The sequence below is a fragment of the Emys orbicularis genome, chromosome 1 (assembly GCF_028017835.1).
Source record: "Emys orbicularis isolate rEmyOrb1 chromosome 1, rEmyOrb1.hap1, whole genome shotgun sequence".
NCBI classification, from domain to species: Eukaryota; Metazoa; Chordata; order Testudines; family Emydidae; genus Emys; species Emys orbicularis.
Genome location: NC_088683.1, coordinates 49,342,542 through 49,364,466, shown reverse-complemented (window position 1 = coordinate 49,364,466; position 21,925 = coordinate 49,342,542). Strand labels below are relative to the sequence as shown.

Below are 21,925 nucleotides of genomic sequence, written 5' to 3'. Positions count from 1 at the left end.
GAATAATCTCCAGCCAAGAACATTAAAGGAACTGGCACAAGAAATTGCAAGCTCAATAACTAGGATTTTTAATGAACTCGTAAACTCAGAGACTGGAGAATTGCTAGTTTGTTTGTTTTTTTAGAAAAGAAAAAAAAAAGTGATCTGGGAAACTACAGACCTGTTAGTTTGACATCAAATGGTATGCAAGGTCCTGGAACAAATTTTGAAAAAGAGAAAGGAGTTAAGGACATACCATTTACCTATAATTGGGATTACACACAAGATGGTTTTACAAAAGGTAGATCTTGACAAACCAACCTGATCTCCTACTTTGAGAAGATAACTGATTTTTAGACAAAGGAAATGCAGAATACCTAATCTACCTGGATTTCAGTAAGGTATTTGATACAGTTCCACATGGGAAATTCTTAGTTAAATTGAAAAAGATGGGGATTAATATGAGAATTGAAAGGTGGATAAGAAACTGGGTAAAGTGGAGACAATGTGAACTGTCAGGCTGGAGGAAGGTTACTAATGGAGTTCCTCGGGGATTGGTCTTGGGACCAATCTTATTTAACATTTTCATTAATGACCTTGGAATAAGAAGTGGGAGTGTGCTAATAAAATTTGTGGATGACAAAGGAATTGTCAATATGGAGGAGGACTGGCATATCATGCAAGAAGATCTGGACAACATTGAAAACAGGAGTAATAGAAATGGGATGAAATTTAATAGTGCAAAGTCATGCACTTAAGGACTAACAACAAGAATTTTTGCTATAAGATGGGGATGCATGTTGGAAGCAGAGGAAGATAAAGATCTGGGTGTACTGGTTGATCACAGGATTAGGAGCCACCAACGTGAGGCAGCCATGAAAAAGGCTAGTGCAGTCCTAAGATGCATCGGGCAAGGTATTTCCAGTAGACATATGGGAAGTGTTAGTACCATTGTACAAGACACTGGTGAGACCTCATCTAGAATACTGTGTGAAATTCTGCTCTCCCAAGTTTAAGAAAGATTAATTACAACTGGAACAGATGCAGAGAAGGGCTACTAGGATGATCCGAGGAATGGAAAACCTACCTTATGAGAGGAGACTCAGAGAGCTTGGCTTGTTTAGCCTACCCAAAAGAAGGCTGAGGGGAGATGTAATTACTCTCCACAAAGTCAGAGGAATAAATACCAGGGAGGGAGAGGAGTTCTTTAATTTAAGCACCCATGTGGGCACAAGAACCATTGGATATAAACTGGCCAACAAGTTTAAGCTTGAAATTAGGCAAAGGTTTCTAACCATTCAATGACTGAAGTTCTGGAACAGCCTTCTAAGGGAATAAGTGGGGGCAAAAAACCTAACTGGCTTCAAGACTGAGCTTGGTAAGTTGGTGGGGATGGTATGATGAGACTACCTACAATGGCATGTGACCCATCTGCAACTGCTAGTAGTAAATATCCCCAATGGCCAGAGATGGGACACTAGATGGGGAGGGCTCTGAGTTACTACAGAAAATTCTTCCGCAGGTGTCTGGCTGGTGGGTCTTGCCAACACGTTGGGGGTCTGACGGATCACCATATTGGGGGTCAGGATGGATTTTTTTCTCCCTGGATCAGATGGGCAAAGACCCTGGTCTTTTTTTGCCTTCCTCTGCAGCATAGGGCACAGATCATGTGCAGGTTTAAACTAGAGTAAATAGTGGATTCTCTCCAACTTGAAGTCTTTAAATCATGTTATGACAACTTCAGTAATTCAGCCAAAAATTATGGGTATATTACAGGAGTGGGTTGGTGAGATTCTATGTCCTGCAGCATACAGGAGGTCAGACTAGAGGATCATGATGGTCCCTTCTGGCATTAAAGTTTGAGTTATGTTTGCAATAAAGCCATAGTGGTAATTTTTTCTGAAATTAACAGAATTTATTCTAATCCCATGTGCTGCAGTAAATTAAGTATCCATAGTAGGAAGTCATTGTAAGTCTTGCACTCTAATTACATGCACACCATAGCATCAGGTGAAATGCAAATTTTCCTATTCCAACTCATTTACCACCTACAGAGACTTACACAGACAAAAGAAATTAGAAAGGAAGTAGCTGGAACTTTGTTTAATGTTATGTTCAATATAAAAAAACCCCAACAACAACCACCTTAAAAAGGAATAATGTAAATGACTCAATTAAATGGGAAAACCAGCAGTAACTATAGTATTTATCTTTTATGGTTCCATTCTCAGGAAACACCACTAGCACTTTCAGTTCATCCAAGGATCTAAATGTACTTTACAAAAACATTAAACTTCATTGACTCCAAGAGGCAGGTAGATACTATCCATATTTAAATGATAAAAGTGAGTGCCTTGTCCAACGTCACATAGGGCTTATTTACACAGTGTGTTAGTCCACACTAGAGGGGTGTAAATGCTAGCATGTTGCATGCTAAATGCCAGCATGATCAACAGGTGCCATGTACTAAAAGTTCCCCAGTGCTCATTAATATAGTTCTGTTTGAAATGGGCTATGTTAATGCACACTAGGGAATTTTATGCACACCAGTGGGGTCCACATGAGCATTTTGCGCACTACCTGGCCCATGTCCGCTAGAATCTCCTGCATAATACAGGCCATGACTTCCCTGAATTAATTCACACTTGAACTAGGGCATAAAACTTTTAGAAAAGCATTCAATCTTGATTTTAAAATGTAGAGTGATGGAGAATCCAGCACAACCCTCGGTAAGTTGTTCCAATGGTTAATTACCCTTACTGTTGATTTTCGTGCCTTATATCTATCCTGAATTCATCTAGCTTCAGCCTCCATCCACTGGAACTTGTTATATCTTTGCATGCCAGACAGAACCAAATCACCCCTTAACCTTCTTTATGATAAGCTAAATAGAGACTCCAGGAGTTCAGTCTCTCTCTCTCTGTTTGCCAATCCTTTAATCGCTCTAGGGGCTCTTCTCTGAACCCTCCCCAATTTTTCAATATCCTTCTTGAAGCATGGACACCAGAGTGGATACAATATTCCAGCAGTGATCACACCAGTGCCAGATACAGGAGGTAATATAATCTCCCTACTCCTACTCAAGATTCCCATTAGCCGTTTTAGCCACAGCATCACACTGGCTACATTTGCACTACAACATAACCCTGGGGTTAGTGGAACTCAAGTCTACAGTCACTGGGTTTGAAAACCCAGGTCTTGAGCATCCACACTTGAGACTGGGCCTGACACAGGGGCTCCAGCATCCACATTGCAGTATGCAAACCCAAGTCCAACCAACCATAACCCAGACTTCTAGTGCTCTCCTGAGATGTGGCCACTCTTAGCCTTTTGTTCATGGTGCATCGTGGGAAACCTTGATTGTCACAGCCTACCAAATTCCCAACAGATTATGCAGAGCTGCCTTTTGGATCTGCATACTCCCAGCAAGCAGAGCCAGCAACATGAAGAAGTCACCATTTTGAAGAGCTTCTCTTGCTTGGGCTTTCACTCCTGTTTCAGGAAGCGGGTAGACCTTTCACCAGATGCTGGTGGACAGTTTGGCAGCATTTCAGATGCCTTTGGTGGGTCATAAAAGAGCTAATAGAGCAGGAGAAAGAGGAAGCTAAACAATACAAACATGGAAGACAAACTGGCTGATGCTGCTCAGGACTCTTAGTATAGCTGTTGATGACACTATGTAGACCAGTGCTTTTGGAGCTGGGCTACAAGAGCAGACTGGCAGGATATCACAGTCCTGTGGACCTCTGATGACCAACAGTGGGTCCAGAGTTTTCACATGAAAAAAAGCTACATTTTTGGAGCTTTGTGAGCAGCTTGCCCCGACCCTCCAGCACTGTGACACATATACGAGGATGGCCATATATCAGTCCAGAAGTAGGTTTCTATAACTGTCTGAAGGCTTGCTACCCCAGACAGGTCTATTGCTAACCAGTTTGGTGCTGGAAAGTCAGCTGTGGGTAAAAGGGTGGCCAGGGCACAGTCTGATGTGATCAGGCATGTGATTATACTTACGGGTGGAGAGCATAAACAAATCCGTTAAATAACTGCTGACTTTGAGAGAATGGACTTTCCAAACTACACCCACAACTTGCCCTTCTCAAGAAGCACATGAGTACCTGAAGCACAGAGTACTACTCTATTATTATGCAGGCCCTTGTGGCCCACAGAGGCAGATTTATGGACACTAGCGTGGGCTGCATAGGAAATGTTCATGATGCCAGGGTTTTCTGCCTGATTGGCAGATTGAAATCCCACTGATGCCTACTTGGACCCCAGTGTCATCAATGATGTCCGCCTTACTGTGGCTTGCTGTACTCTGCAAAATCTTCGTGAAAACAAAGATGAGCCATTTGCCCTGAATGGACCTATGACAGTAATGGATTGCTGAACCAGTACACTCAGTCAGAAAGTGCATTGGTCACCGCTGAAGCAGGATGCACCCAGTCACCAGAAGTCAGAAATGCTCTGTGCTCCCACATTATGGACTTGCATAGGCCAAGGGAAGGGGGAGAACAGTATGTTTATGAATGTTTTTGTACGTTTGCAGTAAAGGAGGTACTACCACACCACAAAATGAAGTGGGGGGGAAGGGTACTGTCACAGTACACAGTGAACAGATGGGTATTCATTATTATGGATGAGAGGTTTGTTAATGTAATAGGGAGAAACTGCATTTGCAGTATTGATTGAGGTACACAGTTGTATTAAATAAGTGTTGGATACAACCTACCCATTGTGCCTTACCCTGTATTTATCTTTATTATTCAACAATCACATAAAATGTGATGTAGTGATAGCAATAATAATTTCTTAAATTACAAAAACAACAAATGTTGAAGCATTGCCAAAAACCAAAAACAGGAGTAATAAGCCAACACCACGAACAAAATGCAAAATTAGGAGATTTTGTTTGCACTCTTTGGTTTATTTATGTATGTCCCCTGGCATGTTCTCCTTTCCTTGTGCATTTAGCAGGCACTTGCTGCCACTGTATGGGTGTATAGGCCTCCAGGGCGGTGGTGGACTGCAAGAGAGGCTGGATAAATGAGAGGGAGAGGGTCAGCATGGAGGTGGAAGTATGCTGGGAGTAGATTTCCCCTGCCCTGCTGCTTTTGTTAAGAGCCACTTGCATAGGCTACTTTGGACAATTCCATGGTTGGGTATTCCTGCGGAGAGGGGACTTAGACCCTGGTATGGGTGCAACAGAAGCCTGAATTCTTGAGGGCCTTCGCAAAAACAGCTGCTCAGACAGGTCTGTTGCTGGGCTTGGCCTTTTCCATCAACATACATTCCTATTCCAGAAACTGCAATGCAAGTATTTGCTCATGTACTGCAGTTCTGTCCTAGAACTCTGTGGCCTGTCTGTGCCTTTCCGTCTGCCTCTCTACTTCGAGAATCCTTCTCTCTCTCTTTGGTACTGCACCTGCTTGTTAACCCTGTCCAGAATGTCAACCATAAGTTGATTACAAAAATGCATCCTCTTGGACCAGTCCGTGATGGTATGGAGTCAGACAGAACTCTATATAGACCGAGGGAGGGGTTAGGCTCATGGTGGAGTTTGAGCCTGGGCTTATAGTATAGACATACCCACTGAGAGTTCATGTTCATCTGATTTATCCACAATGATTCCCAATAAACAGAGTCACCACTTCCCAAGATCAAGTTCCCCCATACTGTAAGTGTGGTCTGCTCTCTTTGTTCCTAGATGTATGGCCTTACATTTGACTTATTGAAACAGTTTGCTTCTGCCCATCTTACCAAGTGATACAGATCATGCTGTATCAGTGATTGTTATTTATCATTCCACCAATCTTTGTGGCATCGTCAAACTTTATCAGTACTGTTTTGTTTTCTTCCAGATCATTAATTTTAAATTTTCAATAGCACCTGGCCCACACAAAATTAGGTTATCACTTTAAATGTGATTTTCATGCATTAAGGAATGGGAGAGTCTGGGCCACAAAAGGTTAAACCTAGCTGCTCATAAAATGCCATTTTAGGCTATAAGTGAGTCAAAATAGGTGTCAATGTTTTCAGATTAATAAAGGAATATTGGCACGTATCTATATTTCAAGATCTGAAATGAAGATTAACTGGTTCACCTGCTATCATTTAGAATTAAAATAATTTCCTTGTTTTATCTGAGCCAATCATGCTACTTAAATTATAGCTTCTTACAATTAGAGCTATAAACCTTCATAAGACATTTCTAGGTTCAACAAATATAACCTGTTATAGGTAATAAGCTGAATATCAATATTAATCTATTAAATGATTATTCTATTTGCCATAATGTTAACATGCAGTAAAAACACGCAAATGATTAGCAGCGTGCAGCAATTAAGTGAATATTGCAATAGTTTGTGCCTTTATCAGGAAGTAGTTTAGCAGCAATTAACATTTTCCCCCCACCCATGTTTGTGTTATTTTGTTCAAAATGCATGACAGTAAATTTAGCAAGGAATCAAAGTGCTTTATTAATGTAGTTTCTTAAAAAAAAAAAAAAAAAAAAAAAAAAAAAAAAACACACACACCACACACCCCTACATAGTAGGAATCTGAAAATACTCAGTTCTCTTAAGATGATACGTCATGTGGAACTGTAGCCTTCCACGGTACAGTATTAACAAGCAGGACATGAATTGCACTCAGCTGGAAAAGCTCACATCTACAGCTTTGTTCTGCTCATGAATACAGTACATTGTTAATAGCCTAAAGAAATTCTTGGTCCAGTAAATTAAGCTGTTATAGCCATAGAAGGAAGATGGGCACAACATGTACTAATTAGCAAAAAATGGTAGTTAAAGACATTCACTTTATTAAAATCATTCTTGTATGTGGACATATAAAAAGCCAGTTTTGCCCACTACTAGGTCACCTGCTTGGACTGCTAGCATTAAAGAGTTTTGATACCATTAAACAAGGCAAATTTCCATGTTCCCAGAGAAAACAGATTAATAAAAAGTTTTCCATATTCAAATAGACGCTTCTATATGCTGCAGCTGAAATTCTGATTTTCATAAGCTACCAGAAAAGAGTTTTGTTTAAGTGACATTGGTTTCGTACTTTTACGTAACAAACCAGTATCCAAGACATTAAGCCTGCCTTCTATTCCTTTCCATTTTAAACCAAAAGTACCATCCAATCACAAAACAAAAACCACAAAACCTTTTCATAAATTCAATTTTCCAATTTGTCCAGTATTTCCCAAATGTTACCTTAAGAATTATGTCAATTTAAGACAATCTAATGGAAAGAGCTTCACATTTTCAATGTTGTATTTAAGGAAAGTTTCAGTGATAAATATTAAGATATTCGGTGAAGAAGCAATATTTAACTAGCATGATATTTCAGAATCTTTTTCTAAATTTATTTAGAAATCAAAATGGATACTATAAATATAAAAACCATTTATACAAAATAGAAGATTTGAATCAAATTATGCAAATAGTGTTCCACAAAAAAAATAATGACTAACAGACAAAGTTTAGCATCACTCAGATTAGCTAGTCAGTCTTTTTAAAAAGTTATTTTAGAAGCAATTACATTTGCCATTTCAAATGTAGGTTAAGGACCTTTCATGTCATTAGCACACTGTATACTATGAGTAACTAGTTTTAATTGGAAATCAGAAGTTTTAAAATTGATGGACATACATCGAGCTACTCAATTCTCACATATTTATGTATTAACAGACAATTACAGATCAGAGGACTCCACACTGCTGACCCTGGTCCCTACACCAGCAGGGACCTTGGGAAACAAGCTGTAGAATGATCACTACAACTGGCTGGAAAAATTTTGACAAGCCTTATTTTTGTTTTGACCCAATTTGCCAAAATCAAATCATTCTGCAGACCATGCTGAGTTTTGCCAAACTGATACAACCTTCCCTACCAGGCAGGCTTCAAAACTTGCCTCATTTCCTACCAACTTGCCTGCCTGATTCCTCAGCAACTGGACTGGCAGGCAGGCTGCTGGGAAGCTCAGGACTCCTGGCTCCCAACACTCCACCTGGTGGCTAATATGGAGTCAACAGTCTGGAAGCCTTGACTCAGCTCCTCAGCAGGCCAGGCCGTCAAGGCTTCCAGGCAGTCTGCCTGGTGGACTGCCTCAGACCCAGAGCCTACAGTAGAGCTGGGAACAGAATTTCTAATCTTTTGGTTTTTATTCAAATCAGAATGAAACCAAATTTGAAGTCTTGAAATCCTCCATGAAATAGAATTACCACTCTCTGCCCATCTCTACAGATAGCGGTTTTAATACAGCCTGTTATGCATAAACTACCAACCTCAACAGGTGGCTGGGTACTTGCACTTTGTCCCTCCTGGAACTGTACAATACTGAGCCATTTTAATACTCCCTAGTGTACAATGCATACGCTTATGCATTCCCGTCCTCCATCCACATACATGCTGGAGATGAATGCATGATTGAGTAGATGGTGTCGACAGGATGGCTTTGGCTTGCTTGAACATGGGACACTGTTCCAGGAAGGAGGACTGCTGTGAAGAGATAGGGTCCATCTGACCAATGAGAGGAAGAGCATCTTGGACACCAATTTGCTAACATAGTGAGGAGGTCTTTAAACTAGATTCAAAAGGGGCAGGTGTCAAAAGCCCACAGGCAAGTATAAAGTAAGGTGACCTTAACAGGGGGCTAAATGGAAAATTATAATAGGGTCAAAGGAGCAACCCGAGTGGTATCAGTGGGAGAAATGTGCTCAACATCTTAGATGTCTTTACACAAGTGGAAGAAGTATGGGAAATATGCAGGAAGAACTGGAAGTATTAGTACATAAGCCCAGTTATGACAAATGGCATTAGAGATAAATGTCTCTTGGTGGGATAAATGTCATGACTGGGATATTGGTATAAAGGGGTACAGCTTGTTCAGGAGACTGGGTGGGCGGGGGGGAAGAAGAGTGAAGAGGTGTTGAATTATACATAAAGAATATATACACTTGTTTTGAGGTCCAGAAGTGGGTGAGAGTCAGAGGATGAATGGGAGGGGGGCGGTGCAGAAAAACAGGGGTGATGTCATGGCAGGGGTCTACTAGACACCAAATCAGGACAAGGTGGTGGAGGAGGCATTTCTAGAGCCAACAGCAGAAATGTCCAACACACAAGACCTGGTAGTAATGGGGGACTAACTACCCAGACATCTGATGGAAAAGTAATATGGCAAGACACAACATCCTATAAGTTTGTCTCCACTGCATTCCACAATCTTTTGTTACAGAAAGTGGAGGAAGTAATTGTGGGAAAACATTTTAAGCCTAATTCTGACTAACAAGTAGGCACTGGTTGTGAATCTGAAGGTTGAAAACCATTTTGGTGAAAGTGATCATGAAATGCTAGATTTTATTATTCTAAGGACAGGAAGGAGTGGAAGCAGCAGGAAAAAAAAAAAACTAAGTCCATTGTCCTTACACAAACACAGAACTGGTACGAAAGGTCCCATGAGAAGAAAATGAAAAAAGTGTGAGACGTTCAGGTGTGCTGGCAGTTTCTGAAAGAGACAATATTAAAGGCAGAAGAAGAGACTATCCCAATGCAAAAGATAGACTGGAAGAACCCAATATGGCTCCATCGCTATCTCTATAATGACCTGGGGGGGGGGGGGGGGGGGGGAGAAAGGAATTGACAAACAGTGGAAACAGACAAATTGCCAAGGATGAGTACAAAAGAACAGCACAAGTATGTAGGGACAAAAATCAAAAAGGCTAAGAGAAAACGAGTTACACCTAGCAAGAGACATAAGAGGCAATAAGACACGGTTCTTTAAATACATTAGAAAAGAAAAAGCAAATTGTAGATCCTCAATTTAGGGAGGAAAGAGTTAATAATTGATGGCATCAAGAAGGCGGAGATGTTTAATGCCTATTTTGCTTCAGTCTTCACTGAAAAAGTTAATAGCAACCAGATACTCAGCACAATTAATATCATCAATAAGGGCAAAGATGCAAGCCAAAATAGAGAAAGAACAGGTTAGAGTATTTAGATAAGTTAGATGTATTCAAGTCAGCAAGGCCTGATAAAAACCATACACCCTATGGTGAATGGTAACTAGCTGATCTTGGAAACATTAGTGATGATCTTAGAAAGCTCACGGAGGACAGGTGAAGTCTCAAAACATAATACTTATCTTTAAAAAGGGAACAGAGGGCCTGGGGAATCATAAAGCGGTCAGCCTAACTTCAATACGTAAACAGATACGAACACAAAATTATTAAACAATTTGTAAGCACCTAGAGCATAATAGAGTTATAAAAAATAGCCAGCATGTATTTGTCCAGAATAAATCATGACAAACCAACCAGCGGATGGGGGAAAGCGGTGCATGTGATACATCTTGATTTTAATAAGGCTTTTGACACAATCTCACACGACCTTCTCATAAGCAAACTAGGGAAATGTGGTCTAGAGAAAATGCCTATAAGGTGGGTGCAAAACTGGTTGAGACACAGTACTCAAAGAGTAATCATCAATGGTTTGCAGTTATACTGGAGAACATATTTAGTGGGGCCCAATGGGGTGTGTCCTGGGTCTGGTACTATTCGATATTTTCATTAATGACTTGGATAATGGAGTGGAGAGGATGCTTATAAAATTTGCAATGACACTAACCTGGTAAGGTTTCTATCACTTTGGAGAATAAGTTTAGTATTCACAAGGACTTTGACGAATTGTAGATTAAAGACAAGTATTACACTTAGGAAGGAAAAAATCAAATGCACACCCAAAATGGGGAATAATTGGCTAGGCAGCAGTACTGCTGAAAAGGATCTGGAGGTTATAGTGAATAACATACTGAATGAGTCAAAAATGTGATGCAGTTGCAAAAAAGATTAATTTCATTCTGGGCTGTATTAGCAGGAGTGTCAGATGTAAAACACGGGGGGTAATTGTCCCACTCTACTCGACACTGGGGAGGCCTCACCTGAAGTACTGTGTCCAGTTTTGGGTACCATACTTTTCAAAAGATGTGGACAAACTGGAGAGAGAGTCCAGAGGAGAGTGACAAAAAATGATGAACAGTTTAGAAAACCTGACCTATGCCCAGATTTTTTACCCTTTTACCATGTTTAATCTGAGAAAAGGCGACTGGTGGGGAGCAGGGATGGGGGAGAGAAGGAACTGATAGTCTTCAAATATCAGAAGGGCTGTTACCATCAGTGGACATGAAGAACAATTGATCATCCTTTTTGTAAGACAAGAAATAATTGGCTTAATCTGCAGCAAAGGAGATTTGGGTTAGATATAAAACAAAAAAACAAAAGAAAACAAAAAAAAAAAAACTAGTTATAAGGATAGTTAAGCACTGGAATAAGTTTTGAAAGGAGGTTGTGGAATCCCCATCGTTGGAGATTTTTAAGAATAGGTTAAATAAAACACTGTCAGAGACAGGGCCGGTGCAAGGAAGTTTCACGCCCTAGGCGAAACTTCCACCTTGCGCCCCTCCCCCCACCCCCAGCACTGCGGCAGCTGCCCCCCCCTCCCGAGGCGCATGCCCCCCCCCGCCTTGAGGCACTCCCCCCCCCCCCCGGCGGAGCCATGCAGCAGCTCCCCACCCCAGCTCACCTCTGCTCCGCCTCCTCCCCGAGCATGCCGCCCCCGCTCTAATTCTCCTCTCCTCCCAGGCTTGCAGCGCCAAACAGCTGATTGGAGGGAGAAGTGGAGCAGCGACCGCACGCTCAGGGAGGGGGTGTAGGAACGCTGTAAAAAAAATTGGGGGCACTGCTCTTTGGCACTCCAGGCAACCATCTAGTTTGCCTAAATGGTAGCACCGGCCCTGGTCAGAGATCATAGAATATCAGGGTTGGAAGGGACCTCAAGAGGTCATCTAGTCCAACCCCCTGCTCAAAGCAGGACCAATTCCCAACTAAATCATCCCAGCCAGGGCTTTGTCAAGCCGGGCCTTAAAAACCTCCAAGGAAGGAGACTCCACCACCTCCCTAGGTAACGCATTCCAGTGCTTCACCACCCTCCTAGTGAAATAGTGTTTCCTAATATCCAACCTGGACCTCCCCCACTGCAACTTGAGACCATTGCTCCTTGTTCTGTCATCTGCCACCACTGAGAACAGCCGAGCTCCATCCTCTTTGGAACCCCCCTTCAGGTAGTTGAAGGTTGCTATCAAATCCCCCCTCATTCTTCTCTTCTGGAGACTAAACAATCCCAGTTCCCTCAGCCTCTCCTCATAAGTCATGTGCGCCAGACCCCTAATCACTTTTGTTGCCCTCCGCTGGACTCTTTCCAATTTTTCCACATCCTTCTTGTAGTGTGGGGCCCAAAATTGGACACAATATTCCAGATGAGGCCTCACCAATGTCGAATAAAGGGGAACGATCACGTTCCTCGATCTGCTGGCAATGCCCCTACTTATACAGCCCAAAATGCCGTTAGCCTTCTTGGCAACAAGAGCACACTGTTGACTCATATCCAGCTTCTCGTCCACTGTGACCCCTAGGTCCTTTTCTGCAGAACTGCTACCTAGCCATTCGGTCCCTAGTCTGTAGCAGTGCATGGGATTCTTCCGTCCTAAGTGCAGGACTCTGCACTTATCCTTGTTGAACCTCATCAGGTTTTTTTTGGCCCAATCCTCTAATTTGTCTAGGTCCCTCTGTATCCGATCCCTACCCTCTAGTGTATCTACCACGCCTCCTAGTTTAGTGTCATCTGCAAACTTGCTGAGAGTGCAGTCCACACCATCCTCCAGATCATTAATAAAGATATTAAACAAAACCGGCCCCAGGACCGACCCTTGGGGCACTCTGCTTGAAACCGGCTGCCAACTAGACATGAAGCCATTGATCACTACCCGTTGAGCCCGACGATCTAGCCAGCTTTCTATCCACCTTACAGTCCATTCATCCAGCCCATATTTCTTTAACTTGGCGGCAAGAATACTGTGGGAGACTGTATCAAAAGCTTTGCTAAAGTCAAGGAATAACACATCCACTGCTTTCCCCTCATCCACAGAGCCAGTTATCTCATCATAGAAGGCAATTATGTTAGTCAGGCACGACTTCCCTTTGGTGAATCCATGCTGACTGTTCCTGATCACTTTCCTCTCCTCTAAGTGTTTCATAATTGATTCCTTGAGGACCTGTTCCATGATTTTTCCAGGGACTGAGGTGAGGCTCTAGATGATCTAGGTTTACTTGGTCCTCCCTCAGCACAGGGAGTTGGACTTGACAACCTCTCGAGGTCCCGTCTAGCCTTATGTTTCTACATTGTAGACTAGTGTAATATATCCAGTGTGCTTTTGGCATGTGTACCATTATTATACTCTGAGCAGTAGAGTCTCCTTTCTCATATGCATTTGTGGGCAGTTGAAAGTGCTCAAATATCCTATTTTTAGTTTACCTTAACTTGGCAGTCAGGACACAAGATCTGAAATTATAAGACAGCAAGACAGAACAAGGCAGTGCATTTCTGGGAGTGCATGCACTTCAAAACCCCAGACTAAAGTATTCCACATTGCAGTAATACTCTAGAAACATCGCCTCTAGTGTTCTATTACCATTAAAAATTAAAATGGTATTTCATAAAAGAAAGGCCATATCCAGGCACTTGATAGTTAATATCGATATGTCAGTAACACCTATTTAAACAGCTCCATTTGTAGCAAGAGGTCTAAAGCCAAGAGCAATTCTTAAAAAAAAAAAAATTAAGACAGGTATCTTATTGTGACATTACAGTTGAAAGTGTTATTGCAGTACCTGATAAATATATGTATGTATATATTGGTTATTACACACACACACACACACACCCCTAGCATGAGGCATACTCCACTACATTGGGTTCTCTTTAGAAGACCTTAAAGGATGTAGACAAATTAGAGGATTGGGCCAAAAACCTGATGAGGTTCAACAAGGACAAGTGCAGAGTCCTGCACTTAGGATGGAAGAATCCTATGCACTGCTACAGACTAGGGACCGAATGGCTAGGTAGCAGTTCTGCAGAAAAGGACCTAGGGGTCACAGTGGACGAGAAGCTGGATATGAGTCAGTGTGCTCTTGTTGCCAAGAAGGCTAACGGCATTTTGGGCTGTATAAATAGGGGCATTGCCAGCAGATCGAGGAACGTGATCGTTCCCCTTTATTCAACATTGGTGAGGCCTCATCTGGAGTACTGTGTCCAGTTTTGGGCCCCACACTACAAGAAGGATGTGGAAAAATTGGAAAGAGTCCAGCAGAGGGCAACAAAAATGATTAGGGGTCTGGAGCACATGACTTATGAGGAGAGGCTGAGGGAACTGGGATTGTTTAGTCTGCAGAAGAGAAGAATGAGGGGGGATTTGATAGCTGCTTTCAACTACCTGAAGGGGGGTTCCAAAGAGGATGGAGCTCAGCTGTTCTCAGTGGTGGCAGATGACAGAACAAGGAACAATGGTCTCAAGTTGCAGTGGGGGAGGTCTAGGTTGGATTTTAGGAAACACTATTTCACTAGCAGGGTGGTGAAGCACTGGAATGCGTTACCTAGGGAGGTGGTGGAATCTCCTTCCTTGGAGGTTTTTAAGGCCCGGTTTGACAAAGCCCTGGCTGGGATGATTTAGTTGGGAATTGGTCCCGCTTTGAGCAGAGGGTTGGACTAGATGACCTCCTGAGGTCCCTTCCAACCCTGATATTCTATGATTCTATGTAGATTTGCTGATATCTAGCCAACTGTAATTTTGCTATAAATTGCTTCAATCTAGAAGGATCTTCTTTTTGTTACTAAAGGTTTGTTTGGATACTCATTACATTTTCTTGCATTAATAAAAATATAACTTTAAAAATGTTCATCAGATGAGGATCAAAGTTATGTCTACAGTTTCCAGACAGCTTTGTCTTTAGACTGGGGTAGGAAACACGCACTAATGTGTATTTGCAGAGCACCTTGCACAATGATGCCCTAATCAAAACTGGGTCCCAGGGTTTAAAAAAAGTAAATAATAAATAAATAAAGCGTGGCATACACCCTTTTCTACATTGAAATGACCTTCCCATTTCATCTCCACTCCCACTTCAGAAGACTGGCAATGCCCACTAAACATTTGTTACATCCAAGCATCGAGACTGCTGAAACAAATGAAGACTGGATTCAATTTAATATATTTTTAAAAATTGCGATTAGTCATGAGATTAAAAAATAAAATAGATTTTAATTGCACTGTTAAACAAAAACAGTACTACTAATTTAATGTTTGTGGATGTTTCCTACATTTTCAAATATATTGATTTCAATTACATAGAATACAAAGTTTACAGTACTCACTTTATTATTTTGATTACAAATATTGCATAGTAAAAAAGAAAATTCTTTTAATTCACCTCATGCTTTTTTTTTTAGTGAATATTTGTAATCAGAATAATAAAGTGAGCACTGTACACTGTATTCTGTGTTGTAATTTAAATCAATATATTTGAAAAATGTAGAAATCCACCCAAAAATATTTAATAAATTTAAATTGGTATTATTGCTTAAGTGTGATAAAAGCTGTGATTCATTTTTTAATTGAGTTAATTTGTTTTGAGTTAATCACTTGAATTAACTGTGATAGCCCTTCTTTAAAATTATTCCCACCTATTGCAAATGGAGTATGATGCAACATAACATTCTCTTTAAATTCCATCATTTTACCCCATGCTCTACCCTTTCAAATTCCAAATTCAATTACTGTATATTTTGTTAAGGTGGTTTGGGAACAAAGCGATTACCACTTAGCCAAGAAAGCATTTTGTGAGTGCTAGGGTCTGAACAGCTAAAGAGCCCGACACATCACAATTTATACCTTTTTACTAAGGGTATGCCTACACTACCCGCCGGATCGGTGGGCAGCGATCAATCCACTCCCGAGCACTCTTCCGTCATCAACTCCTGTACTCCACCGCCATGAGAGGCACAGGCAGAGTCGAGGGGGGAGTAGCAGCAGTCGACTCACCACAGTAAATAGGTTTAAGTACGTCGACTTCAGCGATGTGATTCTTAAAAAACACCACAGTAACTTACCCTCAAGGCTTCAATTACAAGATCCCGTGCTTCCAGTTCCCCTTCCATTACACTAAGGAGCATCCGCAGTTCTGGCTTGCTCAGATTATCCACATCAAACTCTCTTTTCTGTAAGAGAAGTACAATTGATGAATGAATACACTATTTAAATGCAGGTATGGTTACAGTAGGAGGGGGGGGGGAAACGAAGATAAAACTGCAAAGCAAAAACAAAGAAAGGGCATGATAATAGTGGTAGTTTCTGTCAGCATTTCCACCACAGACCATATTTTTCTAAAGTTTATTATTGTGTTGTAAAGATTTGACATGATCTGAATTGTGACAAGCAGGGTCAAGGTGAGTATCAAGTAGTTTTACCCCTTTTTATTTAAGATGAAGTGTGAGGAGTTTACCAGTACGTGCTGTTTTCAAGCCATTTTTCTTTCAAAGGGCCAGCTCCTGCAAAGACTTATGCATGTGCTTAACTTTAAACAAGCTAGTCCCACTGAAGTCAAATTCAGTCAAAGTTAAGCATTTGTATTTTAGCTGTCTTGGGGCTTCACATTGTCAACTAAAAGTCTGCAAAATAACTGAACTTTATTTTTCATCCTACCAAATGATTCCATATACAGGGTCGCAGGGCAATTGCACAAAAGAAAGTTAAAAATCAAATAAATACAAATACAAAAGACTAGTAGAGTAGGTAAATAAACACTCCCAATCACAGAAAAGCCTCTATGAACAGATGAGGCCTGTCCTAAAGGTGAAAAGAGTACTTTCAGACCAACAAGAGAAATTTAATTCCACAGCTAAGATCCCTCCACTAAAAATTGCCTATCAAGTACAGGTCACCCCATCTAATAAAAAGACATGGCAGAAAAAGGTCCAAAAGACAGGCAACAAAAGCAATTAAAAATGCATGGAAAACCTGTGTGAGTAGACGCTGAAATAATTGTTTAGAGTGCTGATTAATAAGAGGAGACATGATACGGGTGAATAATACTGCACAATATAGATTAGGTGTTAAAAAAAAAAAAAGGAAATTCTATTCCCCTCCTCCCCAAAAAAGGAACAAAAAAAGGGCATTAAAATGAAATTGAAAGATACTAAATTTAAAATTGATTAAAGGAAGTACTTTTATGTTTAAAAACCCACAATTAGCTTGTGAACTCATTGCCACAAGACACCATTGAAGCAAAGCAGCCAGCTGAATACAACAACAGGACCAGACTTTGATAAGAAAGATATCATCCACAGTTATATATAGTAAAATAAATGTCTGCAAGGGGAATAAGTCCTCATGTTTCAGTGTGTAAGCCAGCAACTGATTGCCTATGGTTGGAAGAAACTTTCCCAAAGGAGAAGTTATTCCATAATTATTAGAGAATTTCACAAAAGGAGCTGATAATCAGGAGAAAGGATATTAGACTTGGGCACTGGTTTGATCTGGTATGGCAATTTCTGTTTTCCTACTCCTGTTAAACTTGAATATTTCAGCTGAGCTCAAGTATCACGACAGCACACGGAGAGAGGAACACTCCTGGATGGCTACAACCCAAGCCATAGAGTATCATAGAATAATATTAACACCTTGACTTGCACCCAGAAGAAAATAGGCAGGTACAAACTCCGCAACAGTGAAGCACTATGCTCTTTTCAACCAATCCCACTATATAAATAGGCCATCATATTCTATGCCAATTGCAGTTTCTGAGGTCTTCTGTGTTCGTCTACATGGGATTACTCCTGAAGTGGGAGGTGACAAAGGCTTGAATGACTGTATCAAGGTCTACATCCAGAAGAAATTGTCACAATCATTGTACCAGGAACCCTACCACCACCACCTCCCCCCCCTTGGGCAACATCACTTGGGAATCCAGGAGCAATGAGGATTCTAGAACTAAGCCTTTTTAGTTTTTATTTCCCTCCTCCTTTTTAATAGCCAAATCATTGAAATTTGAACAGCACTGTGCAAATCCACTTTCAGTTAGCCTTTTAGTCAGTTATTATGGATGTTGCTTGCAGACACACACTAGTCCATGATGAGTAGGAATTTGTAGTGGCCAAGGGGCAGAGCCACCAGAACTGCTGGCTATTTCCACTTAAGGAGGCAGCAAGCCCAGGAGATGAACAAAAGTTGTACTCCTGTTTTTTTTTTTTTAAAGGAGAATTTGACAGCAAACTGGCCCAGGTGATATCTGCTCTATTCCCATTTTGAGAAAGCAGTAGTGAGCGGTTTTCCCCAGCATGGGAAAGGAAGCAAAGTTGCCCAAAACACCGCTACTGTTGTAGCTGAAGCATTCAGAGGAACCCAGTGTGAGGGGGTGAACATGTGGGTGTAAGTGTAGCTGGTAAGCATTGGGTCAATTCTGTAAGCCCTCATTACAGCTAGTCTTGAAAAGCAATGAAAAAGGGCATGGTTATTATGATCTGAAAGTTTGGGGATGCTCCTTCCACAGGAGAAAATAGATGGAGTGAGAAATGTATATAGTCCTTAGGAAGAAAGAAAGATACCACTGGATTAAATCTTCAAAGTGACTAGTGATTATGGATACCTCAATTTATGGGTGTCCAAGTTGCCAAACCCCAGAAGGGCTTGATTTTCAGAAAGCAGAACCTCAAAACCCAATGAAAGTGAAGTTTAGGCCGGTGACAACAGTATCTTAGGACATGGGGGTTTTGTTAAGGAATTAGTGCATGACCCACACCAACCTCTAATTCTTTGGTTTCAGCTATCATTACTTTGCTTGTTCGGTTTTTGAATTTGTCATTGAGATAATTGTCTCCCCCCCCATGAAGTGAGTTCAGGTGAAAAGAACTTGCAGGCCAGAGCCTTATTTACACCTCTACCTCCATATAATGCGACCCGATACAATACAATTCTGATACAATGTGGTAAAGCAGTGCTCCGGAGGGGTGGGGCTGCGCACTCCAGCGGATCAAAGCAAGTTCAATATAACGCTGTCAAGGCTGCTTCCCCACTCTGAACTTTAGGGTACAGATGTGGGGGCCTGCATGAAAACTTCTAAGCTTTAACTACCAGCTTAGATCTGGTCCGCTGCCACCACTCCCAATGTGCTAATTCCCTTCCCTGGGTAGCCTTGAGAAACTCTTCACCAATTCCCTGGTGAATACAGATCCAAACCCCTTGGATCTTAAAACAAGGAAAAATCAATCAGGTTCTTAAAAAGAAGGCTTTTAATTAAAGGGTGGGAAATAACTTTACAGGGTAATCAAACTTAAAGAGCCTAGAGGACCCCCCTCTAGCCTTAGGTTCAAAGTTACAGCAAACAGAGGTAAACACCCTAGTAAAAGGTACATTTACAAGTTGAGAAAACAAAGATAAAACGAACATGCCTTGCCTGGCTGCTTACTTACAAGTTTGAAATATGAGAGACTTGTTCAGAAAGACTTGGAGAGCCTGGATTGATGTCTGGTCCCTCTCTGTCCCCAGAGCGAACCACCATCAAAACAAAGAGCACAAACAAAAGCCTTTCCCCACCAAGATTTGAAAGTATCTTGTCCCCTTATTGGTCCTTTGGGTCAGGTGTCAGCCAGGTTACCTGAGCTTCTTAACCCTTTACAGGTAAAAGGATTTTGGAGTCTCTGGCCAGGAGGGATTTTATAGTATTGTACACAGGAGGGCTGTTACCCTTCCCTTTATAGTTATGACAAACGCGGTTTCACCTATAACGCAGTAAGATTTTTTTTTGGCTCCCGAGGACAGCGTTATATCGAGGTAGAGGTGTATCTGTACATGTAAAACATCAGGGCAAGCTTCCCCAGGCTACTTAGCCAACATGCATCCGCCTTTGAGAGACAATGAATAGGGCTATAATTCCTATTAGTTTTAGTGATTTTGGCAACAGCGCTTGAATCCATCAACTCTTTTCAAATAGACCAATGAATAGCCTTGATATGTAAATATCAGTAAAAAAAGTGGTAGAGTAAACATTTGAAACCCTTCATTTTAAATGTCCTTTGTTTTGTTCTTGCTGTTCCACATTCAGGTCAAGCTACATGCAGAACTGTGCACTGGAGGTTAGAAAAAGTGCCCAACCTTTCCCAGAACTACCCCATCTTTAGCTGCTCTCATGCCACGGGGCCAAAAAAGCAGCAGGTCACTTTGAAAGCTTCTTTTCCTTGTTCTGTATTCTCACACATGCAAATGCAACCTCTCTCACTACTTTTAAAACTCTCTACAGTAGTGGTTCTCAACCAGAGGTCCAGGGCCCCTGGGGGGGCCACCAAATAGGACCAGCGTTAAGCTCTCTGGGGCCAAGGGCAGAAAGCCAAAGGCCACTGCAGGGGACTGAAGCCCAGGGCTCTGAGCCCCGCCACCCAGAAGCTAAAGCTGAAGCAGCCTTTGCAGTGCCCCAATGGCATGGGGCCCTGGGTAATTGCCCTGCTTGCTACCCCTCAATGCTGGCCCTGGCTTTTATATGAAGAAAGCCAGTTGTGGCTCAGCTGGGCCATGGAGTTTTTAAATAGCATGTCAGGGGTGGCCTCAGAAAGGAAAAGGTTGAGAACCCCTGCTCTATAGTACTCACTGTAGTAACAGAGCACATTACACAGATCATCAATACTAGTATAGTGCCTCTAGTTTCCTCCCTCCCAGCAGTAAAATTCCCCTCTTCTCACACCCCTCCTATATCTAATTCAGCTTTGCAGCCAGCAATACCTCCCCTATATTCCTTCTTCTATGACCTACATTGCAGCAGTATCTGAGCACTTCTTAAACACAAGTTAATCTTATAGCAGCCCTGTGAGGTAGGGAAATATTCTTGTCCCCATTTTACAGATAGGGAATTAAGGACGAAATTAAGTGGCTTGTTCAGAGTCACTCTGGAAGTCCATATGGCAGAGCCAGAAACTCAACCATGATATTCTAAGACCTCATCCAGTGCTTTAACTACAAGACCATCTTTCTTCTGTACACCATATTTCTTCTCCTAGCCCATTAGGATATTTCTGATAAGCATGGCCAAAGGAGGAAGGGGATGCAGCCACTAGGGGACAGTGCAAGCAGCCTGGTCTCCCCCAGACCAGAATTCACTGTCAAGAGCAGGGGTAGCCAACCTGTGGCTCCGGAGCCACATGCGGATCTTCAGAAGTTAATATGCGGCTCCTTGCATAGGTGCTGACTCCGGGGCTGGAGCTACAGGTGCCAACTTTCCACTGCTCAACTCCAGGCCCCACCTCCACTCCACCCCTTACCCCAAGGCTCCCGCTCCTCCCCCCTCCATCGGGGGAGAAGCACGGGGAGGGAGAAGGGGGGTGCTAATCAGCAAGGCTGCTGGTGGGCAGGAGGTGCTGGGGGTGGGGGCTAATGGGGGCTGCTGATGTATTACTGTGGCTCTTTAGCAATGTACATTGGTAAATTCTGGCTCCTCAGGCTCAGGCTGGCCACCCCAGTCAAGAGGTAAAGTACGTGAAAGTTCCCTGTTAATATATTGGCAGCTCATCATTGGTAAAGACTTAGTCACTATGAACCTTGACAAGGTGGATTGATGTAAATCAAAGCAGTTTAAAATCACCAATTTTAATCATGATTTAAACCAGCAAGCAGAAAACCTTGATTTAAATAATTGATTTCAACTATGTTTTTGCATTTGTACTTTTTAGCTATTTTTCTAAGGAAAGGTTTATTTGTATTGATTGGTAACTATTAAAACATGTTGATTTGCAACTAAATACAGCCTTTACACTAAGCAAAATGTAGCCCCAAACTATCCAAGAGGATACAATGCATCTATTTTTTTTTTTTTTTTTTAAATATAAAGGATATAGCTCAATTAAAATTCAGTATCTGAATAAATGTATACATTTGTTATTTAGAAAATGGTCAATGTTGCATTTATTTTTACTTGTGATATGTGCCAAGTCTATTTGGATGGAAATCCAAAATCAATTAAAAATACATGCAACTTTAACAACCGGATACATAAGAAAATATATTTATC

At 41.6% G+C, this 21,925-nt stretch overlaps 1 protein-coding gene across 1 annotated transcript in view; it reads right to left on the bottom strand.

Annotated features, from left to right (window-relative positions):
* CTTNBP2 (cortactin binding protein 2) overlaps positions 1–16,046 on the bottom strand; it is a 178,873-nt gene extending 162,827 nt beyond the window's left edge. The window contains exon 1 of the mRNA XM_065423243.1: positions 15,984–16,046. Coding sequence (XP_065279315.1) covers positions 15,984–16,046 — 63 coding nt within the window. The remainder of the gene's footprint in view (positions 1–15,983) is intronic.
* Positions 16,047–21,925: the final 5,879 nt, after the last annotated feature.